A 17,465-nucleotide genomic window follows, 5' to 3' on the forward strand; every position below is an offset into this window, starting at 1 on the left:
GAAGCGATACTTCCAATAACTCTTTCCAAACCCTTTCATCAAGACTTCCAATCTTCTAACTCAGTACAACTTCAACTATGAAGGCACACACAGAACACAGCCATAGAAGTAAACTACAACTTAGAGAAATAGATTCCTTTGCAGGTGTTTGTCTTAAGCTAATCACATTCAGCTTTCATGCTTTTCTGATGAGGCAGCTGAAGCTTAGAGAAGTGATACAACTTGTTTCAGGTCAGAAAATTAATGTATCAAGCATCAAATTCTCAAGGTTTGTGACAGTGTAACTAAAGTGTGGGGAAAAAATGTTAAAAGAGAGGGGGTTTAGGGCAATATTTAATATTCTGAAGTCTTGGGCTTAATATGAGCTGATGCTTTGCCACTTAGTGTGTCCTGTGTTTGTCTATGGGGCAATCTCATCTGGCTTCATACAAAGCATTCATACAAGGCTGGGCCATGATTTCCTAAGACTTGGAGACCCAGTTGTCCCATACCTCCTTCCGGAGTGTTGAAGACTCTGTCGGGGCTGGCAGGGCCCTCCCCTTTGCCATTGACCACTCGGACATTCAGTGCATAGTGGCTAAAGGGCTCCAGCCCGGGCAACATGCCATGGGTCCTGCTGCCCTGGAAAGTGAGGATCTTTTTCTCAATGTGGCGTCTGTTTCTTTTAGATGACTCCTGTTCCTTCCAGTAGTAAATCTGAAATGGCAAGAATGAAAGTCAGGGACATAAGAGCTAGTAAACTAGATTCCTCACACTCCCAATATTAAAGTTTTGTTGTTTATTACCAGAACATTCCCTTGGTACAGTTTAGAAGATTACTGGCAAAACTGATAAATACTGATTTCTACGGCAAGAGAGTAGAAGCAGACAAATAATGACATTAAATTATGAATGTGTGATGAGCAGTACTAGCTACTTTGTTGAAGAAGTAGAGCAGATCCTCTAATAAGGTCATTTTGTTCAGCATCGTCTTCATATGAAGTTGATGAGAAGAAAAATCCAAGCTGATGTTGAACAAAATGACCTTATTCAATGACCTGCTTTTGTTACACACTGTGGCACCTAAAGTCAAATTTTCCAAGAATCTAATCCTGGAGTCAGTGTTAAATGAGGACTTACTGTGTGAGTAAAATATATGGAATAGCATGAGAGCCATAAAGTTTTCTCCAGAACACCAGGAAGTGGAAACTATAGGAGAGATTAAGTGTCTTTTATGTGAATAAATTATTCTCAATTAAAAAATTACTACCTATAATTTACAAACTTTTCCAGAGTTAATACATCTTCATGTACAATATATTACAATTTACTCTTAAAGCAATGAAGTTTTTGTTATTATTACTTTTAAAGCATAGATGACTCCCTGGGCTATGGAGTGGCTGCTGTATAGTGGATGGGACCCTCCACTCAAGTCTAGGGCTTTTGCACTAAGTTAAACTGTATCACTTAGTAAGGCATACTTATTTTTTTGTATTAAGTTATAGCATGGATAAAAGCAAAATGATTAGCTTTGGTTAAAAATCCTGAATTGTTTGTTAAATCCTTTTAAAATTCCTTTTAGGAATTTAAAGTCAGTTTTAAAAGGAATTAACTAATATACACAATCTGGCAAAGATGAGGTGGGGGGGGGGTGGGAGGTGGAATTGAACATGATGCAGTGTAAAAACCTGACCTCTAGGGGTCAGGCTTAACAAATCAGAGTAGTGACTTGTGGGCACAAAACAGTTCTTAGCACTCCTATCAAAAATCTCTATGAGTCACTTTTTTTGTGTGCCTCCTAATAACCAAGTTAATTGATGTTCTTAAAAATATTGATAGGTTGTATCTAAACAATCTTGAAAAGCTCATTTTAGTGCTTTTTCCAAGTATAATCTGAATTCAAATTTTAAATGTCTAAATTATTTTTAGGATAATTGTGCGTGTTTTACACTGTGATCAGTATCACTTTAAAACTAGGTGCATTTTGTTATATTCTCAGCTTTTAAACATTATTTCCCTCCATTTTATGCATATGTGAACTGTTTCACTGGAAGAATGTTAACTGTAAATGTCAAATGGAAATCTGTGGGAAGAATTGAGAATGAAAATATGCCAGGGTGTGTGTGTGTTTCCCCCTCACTCTGTATGCAGAGAGGTTCTGATTTACTTGTAGCTGAGATTTTTATCAGTGGCCTGCCTAAGGTGATAAACCAGACAGGATGAGAGAGGCCAAGGCCTGCTCTAACCAAAGGACGAGTCCCTGGCATTGGCTGATGGGCTCTCACTAATGGAAGAAGCTGAAAGTTCCCTTCACTTGCCCGATAGCCTTGCAGGTGTCCTCGGATGCTCTTCAGGGGCACAGAGTCCCAGTGCACCTCTGCCAATGTGCTGTTCACCACACTCACTCGAACATTCCCAGGAGCCACCATTGGAACTAGGGGAAAACAGAGTGGGTGGGGGAAGAAACATCAACACTATTTTGAATTTTATGCAATAATGTTACTGTCAATACTTTTGACTTAAGAATGTCCTAGCTTTCTTCTAGGGGATATCAAAGATTGAGAGGAGATTTGGGGGGATAGATTTTGTTTACTTGATTTTGTGAGAACAATATATCTTTTTTTTTTAAAGCATGACATTGATAATAATGTTTAACATTCTGAACCTACAAGTTACAGAGTAGGCTGTTTAAATTTGGAAATGCTGAACAAAATGATTGATCTACCCCCCTCTCAATCTTAGCACCTCTGGAGACAGCCTTTGGCTTGAGTAAGTAAGTTTGTTTTGCTGGGGAAAAATATAAACTTTAGTATAGAGAATATAGTATAGAATAAAGTTTATTCTGTATAAGATAAAATACAAAGAAACAGCATCAGACACTTACGGTCTTCTCCAGAGTGCCCCATGACTACGGCTGGCTCTGGAGCAAACCCCACATCGTTCAGGGCTTGAACTTTGATCAGGTAGGGAACAAAGGTTGGAGTGCCTGAGACAATGTATTTGGACACATTTGCCACCACCACTGACGTCCATTCATCGTCACCATCTTTCTGGCGCCAGCTGACTTTGTATTGAAGGCCTGGCCCATTTGATTCGAAACCATTCAAGGGCTACAAGAAAAGCCAAATAATCAGAGCTTATAAAACAGATTGGACAACCTGTCATTGGAACAGCAAATTCAATTCCCGGACTTAAAGAAAGTGAACACTGAAACTAAAATGCAAGCTTTTAACAACTTTCTCCAGTGGACAAGATCTTTTTTCATTTATGGTATGAGTCAAAGCTAGTTTGGGATCAACATTTCATAGGTTGTTAATTTCTCCTTTGAAGTTGTAAATGCCACAGAAGTCCCTCAAACCCTGGCCTCACAATGAAGGGTGGGAGGTAGGAGACTCTTAAAACTTTTCAGTCATATAGTTTCCTTTATATATATATATATATATATATATATATATATATTCCCATTTGTGTGCTGGTACCTCATTGTCAATTTTTACTTGGAGTGAAAGCTGTGCTTGCTTCTTAAAAAAAAAAAGCTGGCTTGTTTCTCTATCTTGTTTCTACATGTGCAAATGTATTTAAGTATATAGAAATATGTAAGCATCTAAATATGGCCATATAGATCTATCTAAAATTGACTTTAGGGCCTTCCTAGTGGCGCAGGCAGTGGAGCGCAGTGCTGTGAAGCTGTGCACAGCCTCTGCAGTGCCGGTTCGATCCCCACTGGCCGCGGAGCAACCCACATGGCGAGGCAGACCTCTCCTGTCAGGCCCGCTGCTCCCCTCAGCAGTGTATTTCAGTCAGTCTGTCTGTTCTCTTCCCCACTGTCTCTGATGAATCTTCTCACCCTCTCCCCCCACACATCTGGCCTGTACCCCAGTTCTTACATAAATAAAAAAATCTTAAAAAAAATAAAAAAATAAAATTGACTTTAAATTATGTAAGTAAATACACGTTAATTTTCCAAGCCCAGAAAATACAGATAAGCCAAAAAAGAGGTGGTGGAGGAAGAAGGGACAGGAAGGAAGAGAAGAGAAGAAGCAGATGTAGTAGTAGCTGGGAATCACATGGAGTGTGCTTGGGATGGTTCTCTAGGATGATGATAATACTAGCCAGCACTCACTGAACATATACATATATTAACTTTTTTAATCCTATGAGGTCAGTTCTGTTACTATTTCCCTCACAGAGGTATTTCACAATAGTGATGTTAAATAACTGGCTTAAAGTTCCACAGTCACTAAGTACAAAGTTGGGGTTTGCTCCCATTCATTTTGGTTCCAAGTCTCAAGCTTCTCACTACTACCTAATATTGCCTTTTAATTTAAGATAAATAATATCTATTTTCCCATAAAATGGATAAAATAATATTTTAACATAGGTATTACTTAAAAATAACTTTTTTCCCCAGTCTAAAATTGAAGATTTCCTATATAGCTTACCTTCCATGTAATCACCAAATTATCAGGTTCTGATCCTAGTCCTTCAATAGCCGTGGGATTTTTATCTGGTTCTAGAAATTAAGCAGTCACATACTGTAAGTTTGGGACCCTTTTCTGATTTATTTCATTCATAGAACTGTGAATGAAGAGTCACTTTACCTGCAGCTTTAGTCAAATACTGTTCAGATGCCTCACTGGGCAAGCTCCTCCCCAGGCTGTTCACTGCCATCACTCTGAAGGAGTAGTTCACGTAAGGGGACAGCTTCAACTGGGCTGTGGTCTGTGTTCCAGAAACTTCCGTTTGGTAATGCCAAAGCCCAGCCTCGTGCATTGCATCTTCATATTCAATGATGAATTCTGGCCATAACATACACATACACACACACAATAAAGACCCCAAAACAGTGAATTCAGTCACCCAAGGGGAAAGTTGCTAGGTCAATAATAGAATAATCTAATAAGAGTAGTTAAACATGAATTATTTCACTTTCAAAAAATTTCACTAGAATATTTTCATTTCAGAGTTCTATCATTATCCTCAATACTTAAGCACAAGCAGTAATATTGGTATTCTCTCTCTAACATGCTTAGTTTAGTTACTTGATACTACACTTATGTAAATGTAGAAAGATTTACTACGACACAGAGATAACTTATACAGTTAAATAGACATGCATTCCCTCTCGAAGGAGATATACTGATAATATTGGTGTTGCCAGAAGAACTGCAAGTCAGGGGTGGGAGAAAGATTTACTTTTCAGTGCATACTACTCCTGTCTCTACTGAAATGTAGTATGTACATGTTTTACTCTTGTAAAAAATTGGTATTTAGATACTTATTAATTGCCTAGTTTGTGCCATGAATTTATATGAATTATAGAAACAAAGGAAGTAGAAGTATTATGTGTTGCAGTTCTCCAGTGTTAAGTACTCACAGTTCTCTTTCAGTCTATATTAATTTGCTGGTGACCTCCGGTTCTAAATGCTCATGGTGATGTGTGAGCCTGCTAACTCTTCCTTGCAGGGCAGACTTGGACAGTCAGCTATCTCTCACTTGTCAATCTCATTCTGGGTATGACCAAGACTGACCCCTGACTTCCTCCCTAGCTGATAGTGATAACTCAGGTCAAAACCTCAAAGTTGATCTTGGCTACTTTCCTTTCATACCTTCAAAGGTCTTGTCAGCTGTAGCTTTAAAATATATACAAATCTGACCTTTCTCAGCACCTCATCCTTCTCAGCTTATTCCAAGCCATCATGATATTTTGTAAGAATTCATGCATAAACTAATACACAGGTTCTGCAATTTTTCTCAGTTCATAGTCTACTTACTGTCTGAGTTATTTTTTTCATGGCTCCCTATGGGCAAAAGGAATATTTGCCATTTCCATGTAAGTAGTTAAATCTCTACAACGTAATGAGTATTCAAGGTTTTAACAACTGAAATCCTGTACTTCTCAAACTTTGTAAACAGATTAGATACCACAGTCCTAACTTCCTTTTTCTCTCTGAGTTTCACATGATATTGCTTTTTATCACAGGAAAGGCTTTGCAGAGATAAGACATCGTCACAAAATACATAGTAATAACACCTTGAAAATGTACACCACCTCAAGCTAATATTTCATGTGGTATCTCCCAGATATCACTGTGTTTTTTAAGTATCAAGTTTAAAGTTCAAAAAATTAAAAAAAAATCACAGTGAGTTTTCTGAAGTTCCACAAAGTACTTCAATGCACATTTTGAGAAGTGATGCTATGTGCTCCCTTCTACTTCGCTTCTTGTGTTTCTACAGACTTTTCAATAGAAGAACCATTAGGAACTATTGGAAGAAAGAGACCTGAATTGGAACTTCACAGCCCTGACATCTGCATCTAATTCTGTTACCAACTGTGGGTTTGAAAATCCAATCTACTCACCAAGTCTCAACTATCTAATATACAGACTGGGTATTCCAGCACTTGATTCACCATCCTTCTCTCCTATCTTAGTGGGCAAAACAAAAAAAAAAACTAATCTATCATGCATTCTACCATGTGGTGGATATTTAAAGTGATTCTTATAGATCTTGAGCACAAAATGATAGTGTATTTGCTTAATTAACATTTTTAGCAATCACGTAGGAATGTCCCACAAAAGAATCTATAACCAGAAATAACTCCAGCACTGCAGTGAGCCCCAAATAGTTTTGTTATATCAGTAACAAAGGGGAGAATGCCAGCAAATACCTCAGTGAGGAATTTCAATTGCATATGATAAGGTGCTTCAAAATGGTCATGAAGTTTATAAGCGATAAAGCAAGTGACACCACGTACTTGTAATAGGGCTATTGTTGTCATCGCCTGGGGTCCATGACAACTGAACACTTTTATCAAGCTGATCTGTCAATTCTAAATCAAAGGGTGGATTCGGGACATCTGCAGAGCAAACACACACATCATAATTAACCATCCATCCTTATGAGGCTCTCCTTTACTCTGATGCTATTTGCAGAAGATGAGGCAAATTAAAGACACTGTACACTTAGTGGCCAATGAGCATGCAACTGAAAGGACAAGGTGTCAAGTGAGAGTGCTGGGAACACACAGGCACACCCCAGGTAACCCATCAATGAGTGCTGCTTGTCTTTTTTTCAAGGGAAACTAAATCATTCATAACCAAACCAGTGAAATGGGCATAATTGGTTCACCAGCACTCTCAGTGTCTTCTCATAAACATAAATGAGCACAAACAGAAAAAATAGTATCTAATAAGTGGGAAACAGAATAGCAAACATTGAAAAACAAATAAAGATAAATAAATATACTGTTGCAAGAAGACTCAAATTTTTTTTTTATGAAACATGCTAACTTATAGATTTGGAGCCTTCTGAAGGATGTTTATAATTTTAAGGGAATTCGAAACTTGGTGACGTTTAGGTTGCCCTCAATCATGCACACCTTAAGCAGATGCGAAGTAAGACAGGCAAATGGGGAGGTATGTTTACTCCCATGTGGCACCAGGGCCCAGACACTTCTGGGGACAAAGGGATCCCAGAAGCCTGTCTGTCCCTTCTAATGGTCCTTCTGAGATTCAGAGACTCAATGTTCCCCCTGAGCCTTTTCCTGACTTTGCTGCTGGGGGTAACTCTGGTTCTTGGGAAACCAGAGGCCATATAAAAATATGGACACTTCCCTCTTATCAGTAAAGAAGCAGTAAAAGTCTACAAAGGACTGGCATTTTACAGCATAATTAATGATATTTTGTGAAATCAAGCCAAGTTTATGCCGTAAAATTAATTTTTGTATTTATGTAATGAATAAACATGAGGGTTCTGTAATCAAAATGATTTCTGATCTAATTTCTGATTTATTTTCCAAACTCAGAAAAATCAGACAAATTGGAGTGTCCCATTTTGGTCTTTCCTTAGTGACTTGTTTTTGTTAACACACAGTGAGTCGGTTTTCCCTGATATAAAGGTCAAATGTTCTAAAAATGCATTGTTTTCCTGTGTAAATTTCTTAAAAATGGAATCCCAAAACAGTATTTGTTTTTGCAAACAACTAATAGACCAAAAAAAAAAAAACCCTAATTTGTAGAATGCTGGTATAAATAGTGTTTTCATTTTGTAAAATGTGGATGATGGTTTTTGAAAGAGGGACTTTTATCAAATGAAAGGAATTTATGTAACACATGAAATATTTAGAAATGAATGGTAATATATTCAGTGAGATGGTCCAGGGTTGTGATGAAGACATGATTTACAGCAGTAAATGGGCAACAAAACAGAACATTTGACAAAGCTTTTTTTGGTAAGGAAAATGATGTGATAGAGAAAAGAAAGCCATTTTTTTCTGCAAGCATGGAATTATTTGACAGACAATAGAAAAGAAGACTCATATTAGTTTACCGTAAATGGGAGCTGGAGTTGGAGTAGGAGCTAGAAAGAACATTAATATAAAGGATTTTAATCAAAATTAGTAATGGAAAGATATAAGATGCACAAGAAGACAGATTGAACATGACTAAGATTATAAAACTAAGCCTTATACTTAGCTGTGAGGCACAGCATTGATAAACATGCAGTAACAATTTAGGGGGAAAAAACTTCAACTTTGAGTAAAAGGAGATTATTTCCCCTGATTTTCTTTTAAAAATATCACTAATATCTATAACTTCCATTTTTCCCCAGGGTTGCTACAGAATACACCTACACAGAAATGACTGCCTCGAAGCATCTTTTAAAGAAGAAAAGCCTGGGTGTTAGATTCACCTATAAAATGGTAAAACTATATATAACACGCAAACATCTAATATGGTCAGTTTCTTTTCAACCTAATCCGGAGCAGCCACTTTTGCAGTATGCATTCTCGTCCTTACCCACGACGCTAAGCACGGCACTGGCAGAGACCATGTCCAGGGTCGTGTTGGCCACGCAGGTGTAAGTCCCACCATCATCATCGTTCACATCCACTATCGCCAAATGGTCCTTGTCAACAGTGAACCTGTGAATGCAACACATTCAGAGCAGCTGCAATGGACATCTAACCAAACTGACAAAAGGGAAAGATGATAAAGATTTGTAGCATATTAGAACTAAATTTTTCTTTCAGGGCTTTTGCATATGACTTTTTTTTCAGAGATTAGTGATTTTATTACTACTTATTTTGTAACCTTTTTTATAATTTTTTTTAACTTTACGTATTTTTTACATCATTTTTCATTTTTGCACTATGTATACATTTTCATCTTGGTTATAGTCCCCATACAATTCCCACCCCCCTCCCCCTGTTTTGATTCTACTCCCTCCTTCTCCCCACCCTCCCGTAGTGTGTCTCTGGTTTATAGTGTAACCTTTCTTTTTTTTTTTTTTTTTTTTTTTTTTAAACTTTTTTTTTTTTTTTTTTTATAGAGGCATGCTTTATTTATTTGTTTGCTGGTTTGTTTGTTTGTTTTGTTTATACATGCACTGGGTACAGTCAGAAGCGCGGGAGGGCGAGAGAATTCACCAGAGCCAGAGCGGGGAGCAGAGCAGGCAGAAGGACCGAAGTACACTGCTGAGGGGAGCAGCGGGCGGCAGGAGAGGTCTGCGCGCCATGTGGGACCCTCCTCTGGTGGCCGGGGAGCAGCCGGGGATCGAACCGGCGCCGTAGAGGCCGCGCGCAGCTTCGCAACCCAGCGCTCAACCGCTGCGCCACCGGGGAGGCCCATAACCTTTCTTTTTTTAAGTAATGTTGGTTTACAGCATTGTATGGAGAGGTGTTCACACCTCTTCAGATGCATGTGACCATGCCACACACCCATCATCCTCCAACATAGTCCATTGGGCCCCCTCTTCCCTTAATTTCACATAGAGCTAAAATGATAAAGAATGTGTATTTCTTTGATAATGATTAAAGTTGGAAAACAATTAGACTGAATTAGAAACTGGGGTGAGAAGGGCCATCATCATCTGGTCCAGTGAGCCTCTACCATCCTCTGGAGCTTCAGGTGCTTCCGTACAGATCAGGAGCATCTGAAGTGAGGAGGAGGCAGCTCCAGTTAGCCTGTCTAGAGGAGTTTCCTCAGGCTTCTGCTTCAACTCACTTTATAACAAAGTGTATATTTTAAAACAATTTCTCACTGACTGCAAAATTGTGTGCCATTTTTGTCACTTGCAATTGAACTCTCAGCAGAAAGTAAATGAGAATAGTAATCGGGTTTATCAGTAGAAACAGGAAATTTAGATCCGCAATCATCACAAAGAGTTTTTATGATGTAGCTTGTGGGCTTGAAAAATTACTCAGTGGGTCAAAAATCCATGTAAATAGGATTCATGTAAGGTTTTAATGAGGTTGCATAAATCACTGTCTTCACTAGAATTTCCAAGCTAAAGCTTTAGCTAACTTAACCTGACAGTCATTTCTTCATAGTTCCTTCTCATCTTTATCAACTTAGATCCCACAATAAAACTGACCAGTTCAAGCCCAGACCTACAGGGAAACTGTGCATATAGAAGAGAAGGCCACACAGTGCTTTTGGGAGCTATGAACAAGCAACAGGACGCCACTGTAGGCACCATGGCCATCAACAACAGGAATGATTTTCACCAGCACACAGCATTCCTTCCATAGGTGATGACGCTTGTAGCCACGTAGCTAAAAGTCACACACTCAACTCTGAACTTTGTTACACTGAGGGTGTCATCTGGGATATTGGTTTGACTGCTTTTACATTTTAAACTAAAGGACTACAACATGCTCAGAGACACGTGGAACCAGGCAGGCATACCCCAGTGCTGTGCTAGTTACAAGTCAGCATAAGCGCATACAGAAAGCTTATAAATGCTTTACCTGGTCTAGCTTTCCTTCCCTTTCTATCAGTGTTAGGTAAAATCAAAAGAAAAGTCCCTGTCCAAATAAATACCAGTGTTCTTTAAAATAATGACAAAGATTCAGGTGCACTCTGGCGATTAAAGAGATCATATTTCTGCTTATTTGTAGAATGATAATGAAAACATCTTTTGAGATGTCACTGTACAAGGTAAAAAACAATGGACAATATCCAAGGCCTGAAAGGTTTTTCCTGTCCTGAATTACATGGGAGACTGACACACAAAGATAAACAAACATTCTCAGGGTCTGATTTCAGTAGCTCAATACCTTTTTAGGTCTGAGTATTTTACAGGAAGGAGAAAATGCATGTCTATATTTTGGGGACAGCAGATGTCAGTCAGAGAAGTTAAAAACATTGCCATTAAATCACTATACGAGGGCCTCCCCGGTGGCGCAGCGGTTGAACGCTGGGTTGCGAAGCTGCCCACAGCCTCTGCAGCGCCGGTTCGATTCCCGGCTGCTCCCTGGCCGGTTCGATCCCCGGCTGCTCCCCGGCCACCGGAGGAGGATCCCACATGGCACGCAGACCTCTCCTGCCGCCCGCTGCTCCCCTCAGCAGTGTACTTCGGTCCTTCTGCCTGCTCTGCTCCCCTCTCTGGCTCTGGTGAATTCTCTCACCTTCCCGCTCTTCTGACTGTACCCAGTGCTTGTATAAATAAATACATACATAAATACAAATAAATCTTTAAAAAAAAAATAAATCACTATACGATAAACCTTCAGTTCAACAGCTGCTTAAAGAGAGAAGGAAGAGACAAGAAAGACATCGGCTTCCATACCGTCCATCACTGAGCAGCTCGCTGCTGTCCTTCAGCCACGTGACAGTGGGGATCAAGGTGTGGTCGTGCTTCACTTTGCATTCAAAGGACACTGTGCTCCCTCTTTGCACAACTGCATATTCAGGCTGTTTTATGATCCTCGTTGGATCTGAATGGTAAAGTTATTGTTATCCACTACCAAATCCTGAGAATTTGCTCCAAGTCACACCATACTTAAAAATATTTTGTCACCTCTACCTTACCTTTGATTTCTAAGTGGACTTCATTCTTTGCCATTCCTAACTTGTTCGTTGCAATACACGTATACGTTCCTGTACTGTCCTTCTGAGCCACAGGAATTTCCAAAGTTCCATTTTCATGTAAAACATAAATATCTTCATGAAGAGCACTATCTTTAGCTCCTTTAAACCTTCATTATAGAAATGATTACAACGAGAACAAAAACATCAGAATTTGAAGTCAGACATAAAATGCCATGCTCAAAGTCAACACAACTACTGACCTGGCATTATAGCATCAAGTTCACAGCCATTTGGTATCTGCACAAGTTTTTAAGTTAGGGGAGTCCATAAAGACAGATTGTAAAACCAGAGAATTCAAATATAAATGGTGCTTGAGAATTAGGGTGGCAGTACAAATACTTAAATTGCAGTTTTCATTATTAGCAATTTAAAACTTAAAACACAATAATTACATATGCTGTCACTAAATAAATTTTTAAAGTAAGTAAAATGAAACTACTTTTTTGACATTTCCTTCTAGTGTGATGTATTTATAACTGCAAGCTACAACGCTAAAGAGATTTTGATTTCAAGGTTAAAGGGTTTTATTTTTGAAAGTATCAATAGGAAAATATTCAGGAAAGAGTAAAATTAAAGCATGTATGTCATGTGTCAGACAAAAAAAGTAAGGATGGATTAGAAGTGGTGAGGCAAAGTCAACCTAGACTAAGAGTTAACCCCTTCACAAGAAGTCATTTGCACTAGCACCAGCGTTTCTCTTCTCTGTGGTAAAGATGGAGACCTGCGAGATTGTTCTTTATCCTAAAACTTGCTTTAATCTCACATGAGCCCCGCACAGTGTCTGACACCTGGTGGTGTCATTCATTCATAAATGAGTATTCTGATTTTCTTTCACTCATTTGTTTTAAGCCTCTGCCTCTCCTAGCCTTGCTCCAGCTCATGCTGAGGTAAACAAGCTAGGAAGATGAACAGGATTTATATCAGGAGGGTATATCAGTAGGAGTGGGACAGGAGAAGGCATGGACTAACGTGGCAGGTGAAAACGCAGAGGCAGGCTGGGTCTAAGCCTGCATTTAGCTCAGGTGGGAGAGGTAACAGAGATGGATACTGGTAATAACAGGTTTTGGTTTTGAGCTTACAGAAGTTCTCCCCCACCCCAAATGATGTTTTATTATCCAAGAATATCCCCCAACTCATCTCTCTGACCACCACGCATGAAGTCCCAGGTGATAACGACAGCACAAATACAGCAACCTGAAGTTTAAAAAATATTCACATATACTTCTGAGATTGATGAAGTGTGCTGCTAAATAGATTATACTTGTGAAAACAGTAGCTAATAAATAACTGAATGAATTTAATGATTTATAGTATGATGGTCTCTGCCCTACCTTTTCCCTCTCTGTTCTCTGACTAAAACCCAATATATTGAGAAATTTGAAGGCTTTATCGAAGGTAAATATTCAGAACAAATACAGCCATTACTTACCACTCAATGGTAGGCAGGGGAGACCCAAAGAAGGCACAATCTAGTAAAGCAGGCCTGTTTGCAATGACCTGATAGAGAGTGTTTGTTGCAGTAAGGATTCGTGGTGGCTCAGCTAAAAACATTTTAGAGAAAAGTAAATATTAAGGTAAAATAAACATTTAGGCCTACCCTTTATTTTACTGCATGTTGTTTTAAGGCCATTAGAGTTTACGATAAACCACAACCAATATGGCTCTTCCCATATATTCTCTATCAGACTGCACTACCAGTCACTCAATGTAGAAAAAAATGCAAGCTTGTTTCCTTTGTCTCAGGACCCCATCTCTCCCAGGAACAGTATTTTAACAAATGATTTATTTGCCTATATTTCCTACTACATTGTGAGTTCTTATAGGCAGGGAATGGGAAATTTGATGGTTTTCTCCCCAGAAACTAGCATAGTATCTGCCACAAAAATAATGGTCAAGTATATTTTTGTTGAATGACTGGTCCATCATAATCAGGGGTATCATGGGGGAGGGTAGGTGGGAATTATGAGGAACACACAAGTCAGTAGAATATAGCAGAGGGCTAATGACTAAAAAGCAGAACAAGAACTCAAAACTGTTTTCTAAACATCCATTAAGATCTAAACTTTTCAACTCCTCATGTGATTTCTTGTCATTTCAAGCATGAAAAAAAATGCCAAGTATTTGTTGGCTCCTTGACTTTAATTTTGCTTGAAAAGAGAGCCTATTACACCTCAAGAATGGAAACAAAATTCCTTGGCACCATAAAAACAATTCTCACGTAAGTTAACAAATTTGGCAACCAGGTAGTTTTGTCCAATACAAAAATACATCCCCAAAGACCAACCACTTGAGAATATGCTTGACAAAAATGTCACCTCTAAAAGTAAGGTGAAAATAAAGTTTACATTATGTCAAGTGTTCAGCATAGTAAGAGTTTAGTAAATGCTGATACTACACCAGCAGCATAAGCAGACTTCACTTCCTGGTCACCTCAAAAAAAATATGCTTGAGTAAATCATAGTTCTCTAAACATATTGTGAGTTAATAAGAACAAGTGACTTGAATGGAGGTCAAACATTATAATTAATGAATTATTTTCAAAATATCAGAATTATGAAATTGTTATTCAACTTCTCAGTTTCTAAGGTTGTACCACAGCAATATTCAATTACCAATAGCAGAAAACACTATTATCCATCAGAGGGGTTTGATACTCTCACCATCCGCAAATGGAGCCATCTACTAGATTATTTCTGGAAGAATTTGTGATTATAAAAATTTGATGAAAGAACATTGTGACCAGAGTGTAATCCCCTTTAGGACAAAGTCTGTATCTTACCCATTTCCGTATATCCTAACAGCTCCCAGTACAGCACGCTGCACACAAGAGATGTTCAATACACATCTGCCGAATGGGAAATCTTTCAGGCACTCATTGATTTCATTTGCCATGTCTTTAGAGAAAGGAGAGCTTACCCAGCACATTTACAAATGCATTTGCCAGTAAATATCCATATTCATTGGAGGCATTGCACTGATAGACCGCACTTGATCTTTCTTGAACATTTGAAAAAATAATGGTATCGCCATCAATTTTCCTGCTGGGGTCATCAGGGGCAACTGTTTGGTTGTAAAAATGAAAAAATACATATTTATTCCTTTTTGTTTAAAAATGTATATTAAACTTGTAAAGTCTGAGCTCTAAGGTACAAAAAGTAGTAAAATATATGAAGTTTATGAATATAGTAGAATATATGAAGCACCTAGGTGGTGACAGTTTTTCTTCCTCAGAGTCTGGTTACCAGTTGCATGGATATGTGCTCAATATTCATTTAGCTTTAAGTGGATTGATTCTTATAAGACTAAGTATTATTTTGAGAAATGCACTAAACAAAAGCACAAGTTAGTTGAAAATGCTGCAACAAATTCAGGAAAACATTGTCTTATTCACAAAGAAGCTGTGGTTACTTTTGAGGAGGCAAGTTAATTATCAAGAGGAGAGAGCAAAAGCTAGTCCAAAAATATTCAAACAGGGCATCTTTTAAAAATCTCTTATTGAACAGGTACATAAATAAGTGCATATGTAAATATAGAGTTAACAAGCAAACATGACAGTATTTATTTTGCAGCTCTAAAAACTCCTGAGGTTAAAGTAGAAATAAACTGTGGAAATTTTCCTTTAAGGCAGTGTTTTCAACTAAATCTCTCAAGCACTTAAAAACATGTTAAAGCCAGGATTGTCCCCTTAGAAAGCAGAATGGAACTGGTTGGGTAATAAATGTGAGAATTTGAAACTGCTGTGCTATTAGAGATAAATTCCCTTTAGTGAATGCTAGAGATTAGGCTGTGACCTTAATGTAGTTTTAAAAGTACACTAAAGGAGGTAATAGGTATCTGTCTCAGCATGTTGATCAAAATCAAAGTCAAATAACAGCACCCTTTCTCTTAAACTACTCTTGCAACTGGAACCACGTTAAGTAACCTTTGCTTTCATTCTAAACCATTCTATCTCTTTCGTAAGGAAATGCATGTAAGACTTATCACTTCATTCAGATTCCTTTATCACTTTAAAATATGAAATAGTTGGTTCACCTGTGAATTATCAATTCATTACAATAAAAAATAAGCCAAACCATAGTTATCTATCCTTGTTTTATTACACATATTCAAAGTATCATGCAAACTCATCCTGTGTTAATTTTCAAAACTGCTGCAATAAGTCATTACAATCTGAGTGGCTTGAGACCACACAAATTTACTATCACACAATTCTGCATGTAGTTGTTCAACCACAATCAATAGCTAATTTATTAAATCAGCAGAGATATTCCAGCGAGTTTAACTAGAGGTAGGGGCGTGCTGAGATATCGATTTGGCACCTGGGCTCATCCCTGCTCTTTATGACTCTAATAATGTCAAAATTGCCTTAAGGAACTTATTCTTCTAACAAGAAGACAAAAATAATTTCTAATTACATTAGCAGGTTATACACTTCAACCATGAATGACAGCAGAGGACAGAAATGTCAACCTGGCATAGGAAGTAAAGCACAGCTGTGACTGGCAGCCAGCTCCCTGGGAATGTGATGTACCTCAGGGCTCCCCATGTTCCTGGCCCCAGATCCCAAGTCTAGGATCACAGGACCTCTGTGACTCACCTGCTCTCGGTAACCCCCACCCACTGCCTCGGCAAAGCATGAAAGAGCCACATTTTCCGGAGTCTCCTTTCCTGTTACTGTTCTCAGCACTTGTGGACCAGCACATGGGTGCTCAGTGTTAAGACCCCACAGAGGACTCTCCGTGTCCACCAGGAGTCCACTCTGCCTCTGTGGACATGCCAGGCATAAGTGTAGAGCATAGGCAGAGATCTGGGTTCAATCTCCCTGGGTGGGAGTTGACTATGCAAAAAAGCTCCTCAAATTCCTTAACTGCATTGAGCTCTTAAAAATGACACCACTTTGTGCTGTTAAGTGGGTATAGAGTTTCAGTGTTGCAAGATTAAAATATTCTGATTTCACAACTATGTGACCATAGTTAACTCCACTGAACTGTACATTTAAAAATGGTTAGAATGGTGAATTTTATGATATGTTTTTAACCACAATAAAAACAAGTGTCATCACCATGACTATGGAAGTCCAGTGCGATTAACAAAATTACTAAGATAATCCTACCCTAGTGAGGACTCATTAATCAGAACACAAATCATTAAAAAAAAAAAATACCTTTATGTCTCTCACGGTTGCATTTTCCTTTGTTCTCTACTCTTCAATGTTATTCTTTTTTTTTTTTTTAAAGATTTATTAATTTATACAAGCACTGGGTACAGTCAGGAGCACGGGAGGGTGAGAGGATTCACCAGAGCCAGAGCGGGGAGCAGAACAGGCAGACTGAAGAAGTACACTGCTGAGGGGAGCAGCAGGCGTGGCAGGAGAGGTCTGTCACGCCATGTGGGACCCTCGCCGGCGGCTGGGGATCGAACTGGTGCTGCAGAGGCTGTGGGCAGCTTCGCAGCCCAGCACTCAACCGCTGTGCCACCAGGGGAGACCCTTCAATGTTATTCTTTACCCAAAAGGCATCTGATTGTGTCTGCCATTTTTCTGTTAACTGGAGCAGTTTTCAAATATTACTTTTGGCAAGATATTTAGAAGTAAAATAAAACCTTTAAGGA

At 38.6% G+C, this 17,465-nt stretch overlaps 1 protein-coding gene across 2 annotated transcripts in view; it reads right to left on the minus strand.

Moving 5' to 3' along the window:
- The window catches only part of NRCAM (neuronal cell adhesion molecule), a 191,008-nt gene that overhangs the window by 29,990 nt on the left and 143,553 nt on the right, over positions 1 to 17,465 (minus strand). Inside the window, exons 15-26 of one of the 2 annotated variants that reach the window (XM_054692554.1) lie at positions 14,772 to 14,915; positions 13,285 to 13,396; positions 11,796 to 11,962; positions 11,554 to 11,701; positions 8,781 to 8,905; positions 8,311 to 8,340; positions 6,737 to 6,838; positions 4,581 to 4,778; positions 4,422 to 4,492; positions 2,864 to 3,089; positions 2,298 to 2,413; positions 492 to 696 (exon numbers count right to left, since the gene is read on the minus strand). In XM_054692554.1, coding sequence (XP_054548529.1) covers positions 492 to 696; positions 2,298 to 2,413; positions 2,864 to 3,089; positions 4,422 to 4,492; positions 4,581 to 4,778; positions 6,737 to 6,838; positions 8,311 to 8,340; positions 8,781 to 8,905; positions 11,554 to 11,701; positions 11,796 to 11,962; positions 13,285 to 13,396; positions 14,772 to 14,915 — 1,644 coding nt within the window. The remainder of the gene's footprint in view (positions 1 to 491; positions 697 to 2,297; positions 2,414 to 2,863; positions 3,090 to 4,421; positions 4,493 to 4,580; positions 4,779 to 6,736; positions 6,839 to 8,310; positions 8,341 to 8,780; positions 8,906 to 11,553; positions 11,702 to 11,795; positions 11,963 to 13,284; positions 13,397 to 14,771; positions 14,916 to 17,465) is intronic. The other variant, XM_037511627.2, reaches the window with a different exon arrangement.

Source organism: Talpa occidentalis, unplaced genomic scaffold (genome assembly GCF_014898055.3).
Source record: "Talpa occidentalis isolate TD23 unplaced genomic scaffold, MPIMG_talOcc4v2.1, whole genome shotgun sequence".
Lineage (NCBI taxonomy): Eukaryota > Metazoa > Chordata > Mammalia > Eulipotyphla > Talpidae > Talpa > Talpa occidentalis.